The sequence below is a fragment of the Apostichopus japonicus genome, chromosome 4 (genome assembly GCF_037975245.1).
Source record: "Apostichopus japonicus isolate 1M-3 chromosome 4, ASM3797524v1, whole genome shotgun sequence".
NCBI lineage: Eukaryota > Metazoa > Echinodermata > Holothuroidea > Aspidochirotida > Stichopodidae > Apostichopus > Apostichopus japonicus.
This window is the reverse complement of record NC_092564.1, coordinates 5,659,224-5,671,846: the sequence shown is the minus strand read 5'-3', so window position 1 is coordinate 5,671,846 and position 12,623 is coordinate 5,659,224. Positions and strand designations below refer to the sequence as shown.

The 12,623-nt window shown below is 36.8% G+C and overlaps 1 protein-coding gene across 3 annotated transcripts in view; it reads right to left on the bottom strand.

Annotated features, from left to right (window-relative positions):
* The window catches only part of LOC139966259 (uncharacterized), a 42,651-nt gene that overhangs the window by 8,971 nt on the left and 21,057 nt on the right, over positions 1 to 12,623 (bottom strand). For all 3 annotated transcript variants that reach the window (XR_011792521.1, XR_011792520.1, XM_071969109.1), the window contains exons 6-13: positions 11,862 to 12,026; positions 10,332 to 10,458; positions 8,585 to 8,659; positions 7,526 to 7,656; positions 5,389 to 5,449; positions 4,812 to 4,856; positions 1,553 to 1,609; positions 755 to 967 (exon numbers count right to left, since the gene is read on the bottom strand). Coding sequence is in view for 1 of the 3 variants with exons in the window: in XM_071969109.1 (XP_071825210.1) it covers positions 755 to 967; positions 1,553 to 1,609; positions 4,812 to 4,856; positions 5,389 to 5,449; positions 7,526 to 7,656; positions 8,585 to 8,659; positions 10,332 to 10,458; positions 11,862 to 12,026 (874 nt within the window). In the remaining 2 variants the exon portion in view is untranslated. The remainder of the gene's footprint in view (positions 1 to 754; positions 968 to 1,552; positions 1,610 to 4,811; positions 4,857 to 5,388; positions 5,450 to 7,525; positions 7,657 to 8,584; positions 8,660 to 10,331; positions 10,459 to 11,861; positions 12,027 to 12,623) is intronic.

The window sequence follows — 12,623 nt, the reverse complement described above, 5'->3', positions numbered from 1 at the left end:
CATGAATAAAAGGCGGGAAAATGGTCGTTTTATGTCCATCTCTTAAGAATGATTGGCGTGATTTTGTCTGTAGAGAGCCAGCCATCCTCACACACTTAGATTTGGTGTTTGACACAGTTTGACCCCAACTGTCCCATCTTTACATGAGACTTTCAAATTTACATCTGTGAAACTCGGCAAAACTGTTTGACGTATTTGAATCCGATATTCATCTAAAGATATTACTGAATCCAGTAAAAGAAATATCCCGAAGTACCGCTAACCGGTAGTTGCTGCCAACCATCTGATATGAAAGCTGCCTATTGAACGCACCGCACTATAACCCTCTACAGAGTAATGAACATTTTGTTCTTCCGTACGGTATTAAGGTAACTGATGATCACTGCCCGTTCCTTTGGTTTCTTTCTCAGAGCACAGCCCACTTAAACTTTCAAGTTCACCAGTGTCGGCCCAAAATTTTAGCTCACCAAAAAATCGCTAGAAGATTCTGAGTAATTTCGTGGAGGTTCTGAATCTCCAAAGTATTTCTAGACATTGAGAAGTGTTAAATTAGAAAATTCAATGTCTCGGTGGTGGGGAAACTAACACTGAGGGTGGTGGTAAACTGCTAGTTGAATTTTAAGCGTTCATGATTTGACTTTCTCGGCACATTTCAGGTCGAAACTGATCACTTTTAAAAGAGCGATGTACACTGTTCTTTCATGCGGTCTGAAGTGACTGGCAAATGGCTTCTCTTTCCTCTACTCAAACTCACCTCTAGTCTTCTGATGCCAGCCTTCGTTATGAGCTGACAGTCGTAGAGCTCAATTCTCTGTAACCCATGGCAACCCATCAGATGTTCAAGGGAGGCGTCGGTTATCAGAGGACAGTTGTCTAGTTCTATGACTTTGAGTACTTCTGTTGCACATGCACTGGTACCAATGTGGCGTATACCCTCATCTGTGATGAGCTCACAATGGGATAATGTCTGCAAGGATGAATGATTTCATAAACTGGTCAACAGGACTCGTTCAAGAAAGACAACAGACAGCATATTTAAAAATAGATGGAATTAGAATAAGAAACATTGAATCTGCTTCGGAAGTTTGTTTTCCGAAATTCATCAGCAAACACGTATTGAGACTTTAAGCCCCACCAACTCATGAATATTTCAGGAGTCAAAAGTTGTTTTTGCAAAGATCTTATACTTACTATGTAGTTACATCACCACACCATGTATGAACTAAGTCGGACATACTGTTGAAGAGATATTGACACTTTAAGAATTTTATGTCCAGCCCGGCCCATTCATTAATATTCATGAGATGGGCACCACAAACAATAGGGCACACCTACACATCCTGGGGCATGTACCTACCAAGTATGACAGTGACTCAACTTGTGCTTCTTGAGATCCCCTGTTTACAAATTAGCCGTCTCAATCACGCAAACCTACACCCACGCCAGCACGATTGCAAAGGTTAATGAGCCTTCAGCTGTTGGGAGAAGGTTGGGAGGTTTTCTGTAGAGGGGGGGGGGGAGGGCAGGGGTTAATTAAGAAAGCGAATCTCACCAGGGTTTCTATATTTGGACAGCCGATAGCTAAGTGAATCAGAGATGCATCTGAAATCTAAAAGTAAGAAAAATGCAAAAGCAAAATAACAAGTTTATTAAGTTTTATAAAGACACAAATATCTGGCAAGGCAAATATAACAAAAAATGTTTTCTACGCAGGTAAATTTCTGCTTCAGTAATCACAATGTGACATGCAAAATAACTGTTGATTCTTCTAGTTCCATGATTCAATGGGTACAAACTTTTATCTATTTTTGAACAAGACCCAATCATATCTTAATCTTTGTAACTACTATATACTGTATACTCTTCACAACAGCTATGAAGTAATTCATTTTGGTTAAAAATAAAAGGACAATCAACAGTTCATCTAATCATTAAAGCTAAAACAATATTTCAATGGAAGGTCATATGCATATATGGTTAGCCTGAGGTACAATCAACCCTTTATTAACCTAATCATTGACAAACTAAAACAATATTTCAATGGCAGGTCATATGAAAATTTGGTTATCCCACAATTCTTGGGGAGATTTTGTTTGATTCGTCCTTCGCAATGCCGTTGCCGGATTCGGCGATCTTTACACTTCCCCTGAGTTTCAGCTGACATGTGTATATATTAACAAAGTATCTACCATCTAACCACAAACATAAATCTTGGTGAGATAGTTCTTGTGTTGATTTGCCCTTCGCATGAACTTCAACAATCTTTTTACTTTTACACAGTAAGTCAATGGGACTTCTCCATTGAGTTTAATAACTGTATGCCACAGAAATCACTCACTAACAGCCCATTCAGTAGGTCGCATGAAATCAAGACTTGCTTTAGTCGATTTAGGAGACAGTGCTCAGCTATGATCTTGAGGGGAATGTTAATACAGGGACCCCTTAATATAAGTAGTAACCTCAACTATAGAAATGATATCAGTTAACAGTTAGTTGGAACAAAGTATTGATGTAACATGTAAGAAAAGGGGGGGGGGATACACCAGCTACATATACTAACCATATCAACAGAAGGCTAATACACCCCAATTGAAATAGAAATAAACAATGGGGTCGTGTGCAATATACTATAAACAAGTTTTTTTCTGGGAACTACTAAAATTTACCAAAACTTATATTGTTTTTATCACTTCATGATCTGTCATGAGCAAAAAGGAAAAGTTTTAATCCTCCAAAAACAAGCTCACACATATTCAAATGGTCAAAGTAAAAAACAAAGCCACTGAAAAAATTTGAAAAGTTTTGACAACATCTGGAACTCCATAACCTGACACACAGTAAATGTGTGCAGGCTAACAATATTTCAATGATACGTAATATGCAAATTCGGCTAGGCTCAGGTACATGTACTGTGAATGTATTGTAGGCTAAGTGATGATTAAATACTGCAAAGAAAGACTAATCTTTGACACATAGTAACCGATATCTCTCTTGAGAGATACGAAACAACTGTTGTAATCTAACAATACACTTTGCGCTCAAAGTTCTGCCCAAAGGGAAACTTAACACTACAAAGTACAACAACGTCCTGTAAAGACATAATATTATTATTATTGGCCTAAACAGGTGAATTGATGTTTTTATGTCTCTTCTGACTTTGGCAACACATACATCTGTAATATGATGAAATGAAATACTGCTACAGAATATCAACACAATAACAATACATTCAAATTACCCTAAACATTCATATTAGCTTAACATTTTGTCACGTACGGCATTCCACATAAAATAGTGGTTCCTACGAACTTTGTAAGTTTGGTAATTTACATGTCTTTTTAACATATAAAAAATAAAAAAATAAATTGTCTCATGTATCTAAACTAACCTAGTGTATTTAACTCAAAGATAAAGTGCTTTGGTGTTTACAGATCTAAGTCAACAATCTAACTAATCATTCTCGTTGGTACACTGTCTAGACGTGACCTTGGCTTTCTATTGAGAAGGTGTGTCAACTAAATGACACACTGTGATTGGCTTTATAGTTACAGAATTGACATAATGGGAGTGACCTGTTTAAATGACATTGGAGAGATTAGACCCCCTTTTGGAGTGTCTGAGCCTCTCGATGTGATGTGTTACAAACTTCTCTGGTAAAAGATAAATCATTTTTATGATTTATCTTAAAGTTAGATCGTCAAGTTATAGCAAGTGCAATGGGATAAATGATTACTGTAAAGTAATAAAGTTGTCAACACAAATTTATCAAATAGTACCATAAAATGCACCAACTGTTAGCAAATGATTGTCAAACATAAAATGAACAGAGATGCAAAGTTTGGAAAACACTCTCAGACCAAAAATGAGTATTTTTTGTTATACTCATTACTTGGTGCTTTTGTATTGTCATAACTTTTCCACATTAAAGCTTTAAATGACCTGTTTTCATTTAACTATCAATCTAACCAATCAATCATTAGTTGTTTTAATTCAATCATCAATCAAATCAAATATCACAGGCTTGAGCAAGCTATATCAGTAGGAGTGTAAGGTCAGTGGTAAACGCCGATACCTTTCAATCATAAGGTCCCGAGTTTGAGTCACTCCCAGATTAATGTATGTCGTCCAGTTACAGAGTTGTTGACAATTCATAATCATGGACGTTAAATATGAATCTAAGAGACTGACTTCGGTCAGCTTGCGGCTTTGATAAGCCAATGATGGCTTCTTTACGAGTTCCTGCTTGCAGGAGGATCTAAAATACATACATACATACATATTGAGGGAAAAACTGTCAATTCATCACAAAACAACATCAAAGATTCATGAAACATCGTATGTCCTGACAGGATCTAAACCTGTCCACTTAGCCCTAGCTTCTATTTCTACTGACGGCACACGACATTCTCCATTGTCCGAGAAAATAAATAGGAATATTACCCAAAAGAAAGCACTTTTAATGATAGTGACTTAACCTTTCCAGCTACTACAATTTGAATTTTTTAAACGGACATCTCTGAAGTTGGCCCCAAATTTCAGCCTGTTAGAATTGCTAATCATTTCCATGAAGTGCTTTTATGGAGATTTTGAACCTCACAATTTTCTTGTCCTCTTCCTTCAGACAATTGTGCATGTAGGGCAAGCTTGGATAAAAAGCTTTGACTGAAGTGAACATTTCTTTTCTTTCTGTCATATATTGGGGCGATACTGACACAATTTTGAGGTGGAATGGCACGACACACCTCGTGTAGAGCAAATTGTGATGACTGGAAAGTTGTTACGATGCAAAGAAAATCTGAAATATTTCTTACCAGCACACACTCTTCAAGGTCCATCTTTCTTAACTCTGAGCAGGTCTTACGGATTTGCAAAGAAAAAAGAATAAAAAAATTAGTTACACACAGAGAAAAACATCCCTGCAGAGGGAAATCCTTGAAAAATAGATTAATATTTTAAGGGATAATAGTTCATCCCACTAGATGGACACTCCAAATAGGGTCCTGATTATTGACCCTTCCCAAAGAATATTCATAAAAATATTCTTGCCAATTTAACCTGACACTTTAAATTTGTCTATATTAAATATGCCACACACTAAATATACCAATCCATACACAGAAGCCAGTAGTCTTCATCCATAGAGAGTTGACCATAAGTAACTGACAAAGAGACAGATAAACAGCCAGACAGACAGACATACAGACACATAACAGCACAATAAACCAACCAATACGCAGAAGCTGGCTATTTTCATTCGCACAGAGTTGACCTGACAGAAGCTAACCGACAAAGAGAGAGTCACAGAACAGCAAATATAACAAGGAAGCTCAATAATGAAACATATATTACAAGCGAGCCAAAGAATTGCTTTCAAATTCTGAAACTAACCCTGGCAAGGGCTTGGAATCCACTATCAGAAAACTGACAACAACCAGAGACTTCAAGTGTTCTGAAATCAAAGAAAAAAAAAGAGATTAGCTAAAAACAGTGAAAATGTTATCAAAATATTTCAGTTCGTTAAGCTGACAGATAAGGTCTCAGTACGTGCCATTCTATGGGTTTGGCAACTTCTTTATTTTGGAACTCATACAATAGGAATTAGACTTTCAATTGTGATTCAAGTACATAGTTCAGTTTTTACAATATGGTTTACATTATCATCACGCAATGGCATGCTGCATGTCTGTTACACTGATCGTGATGCACGGTAATGTCTAGCACTATCAATATAAGCTTACATTCCCCAACGTAACTCTTTTGTGTCACATAACTGCCTCACTCATATATGCTAAAGGAGCACAAAAACTGTCCCCTAAGCCCAAGTTTCCATGTTACTATTGCCACTGACCAAAGGAAATTATGTCATTTCATTCTCCATTGATGACGTGAGAAATTCTGCGACCTCTGTGTTTATTGCGTGATGTTAGTGGTGTAATACCTAGGCTGAGCCTAACTGTGTGTAAGATGTAGGAGTGCAATGGTATCTTCATCAAGGGATTAACTTAAATACCACCTTTTTGTTTGGGGGGGGGGGGAGAGGGGGAGACTTAATAGGTCATGGCATCGTCATGGAAGAGTTCACTGCTATGACTGCTATTCCAACAGAAAACATTACTTAAACTGTTACAAAATGGACTAGGGCTGTATCAATTTAGTGACGAAAAGCAACCAGCTGCTATAAGCAATTGCCTTTGTGTTTTCAAGTATTATCACTGACTGTAGATAAAACATCTTTGAGGTGATGCTTGCTGTAAGCTCTCTTGGTAAAGGATTATACAGGAGAAGAAAATTAAGGTAATTTGAAAATTAAGACCCCAGCACAGTCATGAGAACTAATTAGAAAATTAGTACAGAAATTGACCTACGAAATAGAGACCTAAAACATTATAGTAAACAGTGTTGAGGTGTGTCTGCAGACTGCTGTACCCACTTATCATTTTCACAAATTTTGTCATTTCACAAATTTTATTATACTGAAATTTAAAAAAATCTTCTATTAACCCTTGACTAATTGGAGGAGCACAATTCAGACTTTGTAAGAATAAACTGTCTTTACTTGATAGTTGCCATGGAAACTTAAATAGGAGCAGCACATTCTTCAGACTATGTAACTTAATAATAACACTTGATGTTCTATGATGCGAACAGTCTGCACTAAGCCTAGTCTGAAAGATTACGTTTCCAAAAACCATTCATGAAGAAAATTCAGACTTCATAATGATATCCATGTCTCTTACTTTCGTCCACCTTTATTTGACTGTTTTTCCATCTGCAAACCAAGCAGAATAAATTTGCAACATACCTTGCGGTTTCGCTCGTAAGATCGAGCCTACATATGATGACACATACGCTCCGAGAAGAGAACTTAGACTTCATAATATTTTTCAGTCGTATTGAATTGTTGCCATGGAAACATAAGTAGGATGACAGCCAACTCCTCCAACTAATTAAGTTTAACTTAATAATACCATTGTTAGTCACCGCTCTGCAGAGCTTGCAGTAAACCTAGGCTCAAAGGAAAGTATTTTACTAACCAGTGAGCCTACTTTGTAAAATGCAGAGGCAATTAGGTTGCCTTTCATAACTGATTTCATACAGAACTCGCCCGTTTGGTAACAGATTGAGCGATGTTTCAGTTAAGTAACCAAAATAGCTGTGAATTTTTCCTTATCGATGTTATAAAGCCCATTTAGTCTCCCCCAAAAAGGTAGTAATTAAGCTAATCACTTGATGAAGATACCAATGCTCTCAAAATCTCACAAACAGTTAGGCTCAGCCAATAGGTACATCTAATGGTATTGTATTAGTGCTGATAGTCGTAATTGATTAATCACCAATAGACGCGATTACACTTTGGAAGTTCGATTAGATTCATCAACAAATTTAACATTCAATGGAAACCCTGCTTTAATGATCCGTTGAGGGACCAATGCAACAGATTAACGAGTTACATGATCAGCAGACAAAGCTTAAATATCAAAAGCACACAGCACAGTTACTTTTTAAGTTGTACAGAAAATCTGACCTTAGACTATGGCAGTAGTTGCTAAGCGATATAAGAGATTTGTCAGTCAGGTGCAGACACCCGGACAAGCACAGTGATTTCAAGTTTGTACAGCCTCTCGCCATATCCTGCATGCCATCATCGCTAATGTTCTGCAGAAATAAATGGACGGAAACAAAATAGCACCTGATGATATCAAAGTTCCAGCAGATCACAGCACATCATTCCATTCTTTTCTTTTTCAAGGATAAATGTCGTCCCTCAAAATGTCATGTCTACTGAATGTTTACAGTTGTGATGTGCCCGGCCAGTTCAAAGTGGTTCTTTAATAGATGGAAGACCGATGAAACCCTGCAATGCATGGTTGTCTTTAGCTTGTCGACACTTGCGGCTGGTCGCTGAAATATTCAGTTGGCAATTCTTTGATGTTTTATCACAAAATGTCCTTCCACTAACTTCTTACATTCCAATATTGGGGTGACATTCCCCACAATTTGATAGGACGAATCTCTTAGATATATATATATATATTTATATATAATATTTATCAGCCTGACTTTGGCCTTTGATGTGACAGAATTGAAGGTAAGTTCATGACATAGTGTACTGACAGAGTGGAAGATTCTTGTCAAAGTTGTTATTTTAGCCTATCAAATGCAGAAATATGCCATGATTTTGACTTCCATTTCTTCTCTCCTTTTGGGTAATTTTCCGACATTTTTCTAGGACTTTTGCACATAATATGACTACATAATGTGACTACGGACACAGCTTGAGTGTTAATTATCATACTGCATCAACCTCTCATAGGTCAGCTCATGCAGGAGTTTTATAACGCAGTACACAACATTTTTCACGTAAAAGTTACTACATGAGCAAACCCAATTTTTTTTTTTCGTCACCGTAACTTTAAGGTTTTACCAATTAAGACAATTAAGCCTGTGTTAATAACCCGGTTGGTCTGTATAGTCAGTCCTATGTAAGAAAGAATCCGCATGATGAATTTGGAATTTAAAAAAACCCAAAAAAGACAAAGAAGGAAAAGAAACGAGATGTATGTTTATTGCTTATTGTACTTACCACACAATTATGTAAATTAAGAGTGGTTAATTTAGGGCTGTGTAAACCTAAATGAAGTAGGCTGTCGTCTGTTATCTGCAGAAAGAACATCAATCAAACTTTGCTTTAATCGTTCCCTTTTGTCGTCTACACGTTTTAAATTTTTTTTAGATGTTTTAAACTTTTATATTCTGATTTGCTGTGACTTCAGTAAATATCTCCACAAGCTTTAATACTCAATGGCATAACTTGCACACTTGTCATAAAATGCCCTCAAACCTGTTTTTAAATTAATGCATTGCCATGTCTGCAAAAGTACGAGGTAGAAGGACAGATGAATAGTCCTCAATATGATAAAACAAATGGTTTTTTATGTCTTATAATAGAGGCAGCAGGAGGCTGCAGTAGCCAATTCTAATCTTATCACTTGTATAATTCATTCAGCAGTTGAATTACGAAGGATAATATATACATACACACTTTTGCCAATTGCAGGAATTACAGGCTGTTTTGTTAACAAATTAATTAATTAAATAATTAATTAATAAATATGCCCTAGATCCTAGATGAGAAAATTATGAGACCTTCTCAATGGATCAAAAAGGCAGTGTCTATGACAAAGGCTCTCTCTGCTATGAGATATGCAATGAAGATAGTACACAGTCAGTCAGTACAAGGAACATTGTTGCTAGGAAACCATTTACCTTTAGAGTTCATAGTACTCTAAAGAAACAGTAAGAAATAAAATTTATGCATGGTCATACGCAGGTTTTCGTACAAAATCACGAAATTGTCGTGTATCCTTCGCGCTCGTACTAAGGGTACATTACTCTCACATGAAACAAGTTTAACAAGTATGGACTGTGTGCACATTAGTGACTTGAAATTATTACTGGCCACAGATGATAATCAACAAAATGATGTATCAAGTAAAATAGATTATCAACTGTGGAAGAATGGCCATAGTTGCTATTGGTCAAGGTGGCTGTCAGGCACTTCCCAGCAGCCTCCCTACCCCCTTTCCCCCAACTAACACAAAACCCCAAAACTACCGAAAATAGTCTCAACAAACAGCATCAGATTGCTGACAGATTCTTAGCAATTTCTCTGACCTTTCTTTCACCAGTCCAAGGCTAAGTGCGGCACTAGGGGATGGCCATGTTTGCTCTGCATTAGAACCCCTAATGCCATGGATTTCAGTATCATGAGCAGAAAACACACTTCTCTAATGGTGGCTTTATGTCAAATTTTCATAAATATATTCTTTTCCCCTTTTGCTCTTATCTGATACCATTTTCCAGGAATTATCCACAGATTCGATTCAGATTAATCACCGGTTATCAGTAATTGACATTTGGGCTATATCCTGTCTGAATGCCAGCAATTTTCTGCTGGTAGACATTAAGAGCTTCAACACATGGTAAGTTGGTTAACAATCTTCACTCAAAGATAATCGGCATGGTTTCCATACCTAACATAAGCCCTGTATTACTTGCTTAGAATCAGCAAATAATATTGGGCTGCTCTCAAAAGCCTGTACTGATGTGTGTTGCCACTCTGGAAAATGCCTGTGAGAACTTGACTTTTTGCCATTTCACTTTCTTAGTACTGGCAGTGGCTAACATTGTGTGATTCTAGGCCTGACGTAGAGGATTGCAAAGTCCTGACTAATATTTACGCCGACATTGGGATTACCACACGTGGAGTGAGTCTTGCTGGGAAGTGCAATTTTAAAAGCTAACCTGCTCTTTGAAGCTTAACTGCTTACCATTACGCAGCCTTTACATCGTAGTACTTTCAGATCTTTGCATCCGCGAGCTAAAGCTTCCACACCGTTATCACTTATCTGGTTGCACCAGGAAATGTTCAGTTGTGATAACAATGGACAACCATCACTGTGGAGCAAAAAACATTAAGTAAACATACGGTAAATGTACGGTAAACGTACAGTAAACGTAAACTAAACGTATGGTAAACGTAAACTAATTGTAAACTAAACGTAAGGTAAATGTAAAGTAACGTATGGTAAACGTACGGTAAACGTAAAGTAAACGTACAGTAAACGTACGGTAAACATAATATAAACATACGGTAAATGTAAGGTAAACGTAAAGTAAGGTAAACGTAAAGTAAACTTAAAGTAAACATAAAGTACTGTCGACAAGAAATGGATCGAACTGTGAATTTGATTGCATTGCATTTTAAAGAGAAACAAATTTTGAGTAAATTTTCTGTATATAGCAAAGTACGCAAGAAATTCAGTTTAAGTAACGAATACCTTGTGACTTTTACATACATGTAGTACAGTGACATCAACAATCTGAACTAAATCCTAAAAATGGTACCATTAACCTTCTCTTCATGTTTGCATGTTACAAGTCATGCATCTATAATAAGGTACCAAAATTGTTCACTTTGCCAAGGACTACACACACCAAAAAATATAAATATCAGCATTGAGACAAAAAAATCTTTCATTTATTCATTTGTACTATGCAGTTATATTATCAGAGGTTATTTGCATTTGCCTCTTCATTTCAAGATGTTGCAAATGCTAAACTTTTGGGGTTGTTCTGACCCTTCCAATTACTTCCAGACATTCATGAGTGTTAAACTTAAACCAAATAGGCAACTAGCTAACTGATTCGTTGCCGATTTTTTGTTGTTGTGTTAATGAGTACTGACCTCAAATGACCAGCAAGGTACTTGCACTAATACAAACTTTGCTGACCAAGGAGGAAATACAAACCAAGGATTAAGCTTAACTATGCTGAAGTTTATGAGTTCGTTTATTTACAGCTTCAAGACTTTCACCTTCGTTAACCTAACTACCCTTCGACCTAAACATCTACATGCCACATGTTTGAACGTGATACAAGTTCTACTTCTGGAGTTTTATTGCATTTACATGGTTGTCAGACTTTGACCTGTGCTGATGGTACATGACCTTTGACCTTCAGTGAAAAGGTTATAGTTCTTGTACTTCAAAAGACGGATACACCTACTGAGTATGATCTTTACCCAAGCTTTACCTTTGGTCTGTCTACAAGATTTTTAGACAATGACCTCTGTTGACAATGTTGGCCTCAGACTAGCTACCCAACAAAAATAACTCCTTTTTTGATTTCAGTTTAATATTAGTTCCTTAACAAATTATTCACACATTGGCATTTCATAGCTGCAAGCGATATGAATCTCACTGGTGTGTGACGACCATGTGCAAGCATGCCTTAGTACGAACATTGAACTATTTACTGACTCTAATATATTTATGCTTCAGACAGAGTGTTTGGGATACCTGATGGATTTTAGCGTCTGGTCACTGATGGCTGTGCACGACGCCAAATCTAATATCATTAGTTTCTTGCTGTATTTACTGAGGCTGTTTGCAGTACTGTCCGTGATACTCTTACAGTCATCCAGATTCAGCTCTTCTATGTTCCTACAATTCTCAGCGAAGGTTCTGGAACGAAGACAAAAAATAATCATGTAAAGATATCAAAGGAGACACAAACCTAACCATCTTTATTAATCTCTGTGATAGACTGTAATCGTTATAAACAACTTCCCCAAACCGTTAAGAAAATCTTATTCAATTTTGGGAGATATGACAGATTTAATGTTCTTTCAAACACAAGAACTTCAGACTGATGAAGTCCAACATCTGATATCATCAAACCACAAGCGCTTCAATTGTTTAACATTTTTCTCTATTTATTACAATTTTGCAAAATGCTGAATCTAATATATGTAACCTCTCAACATGATGGCAATGGTTTCTACGTCAACACTGTGAACGTTTTACCTTGAAAATATGAAAAGAAGACCACAGAGAAAGTAAAGATTTCAGAACCTTGTAAAACTTTGACATCACAGATTTACAAACTGACAGCTCCCAGAAGCTACTTATATAGATTAGGATTCTCCCAAACAGAGCTAGATTTCTCTTAGCTGTTTGGGGGAGCTTTTCTTCACAAGGACCTCTATCATATGAGTGAGTGGGTAAGGACCAATACTGTCTGGCTATCAATGTTCTGTATATAGTAATAACATAAATACA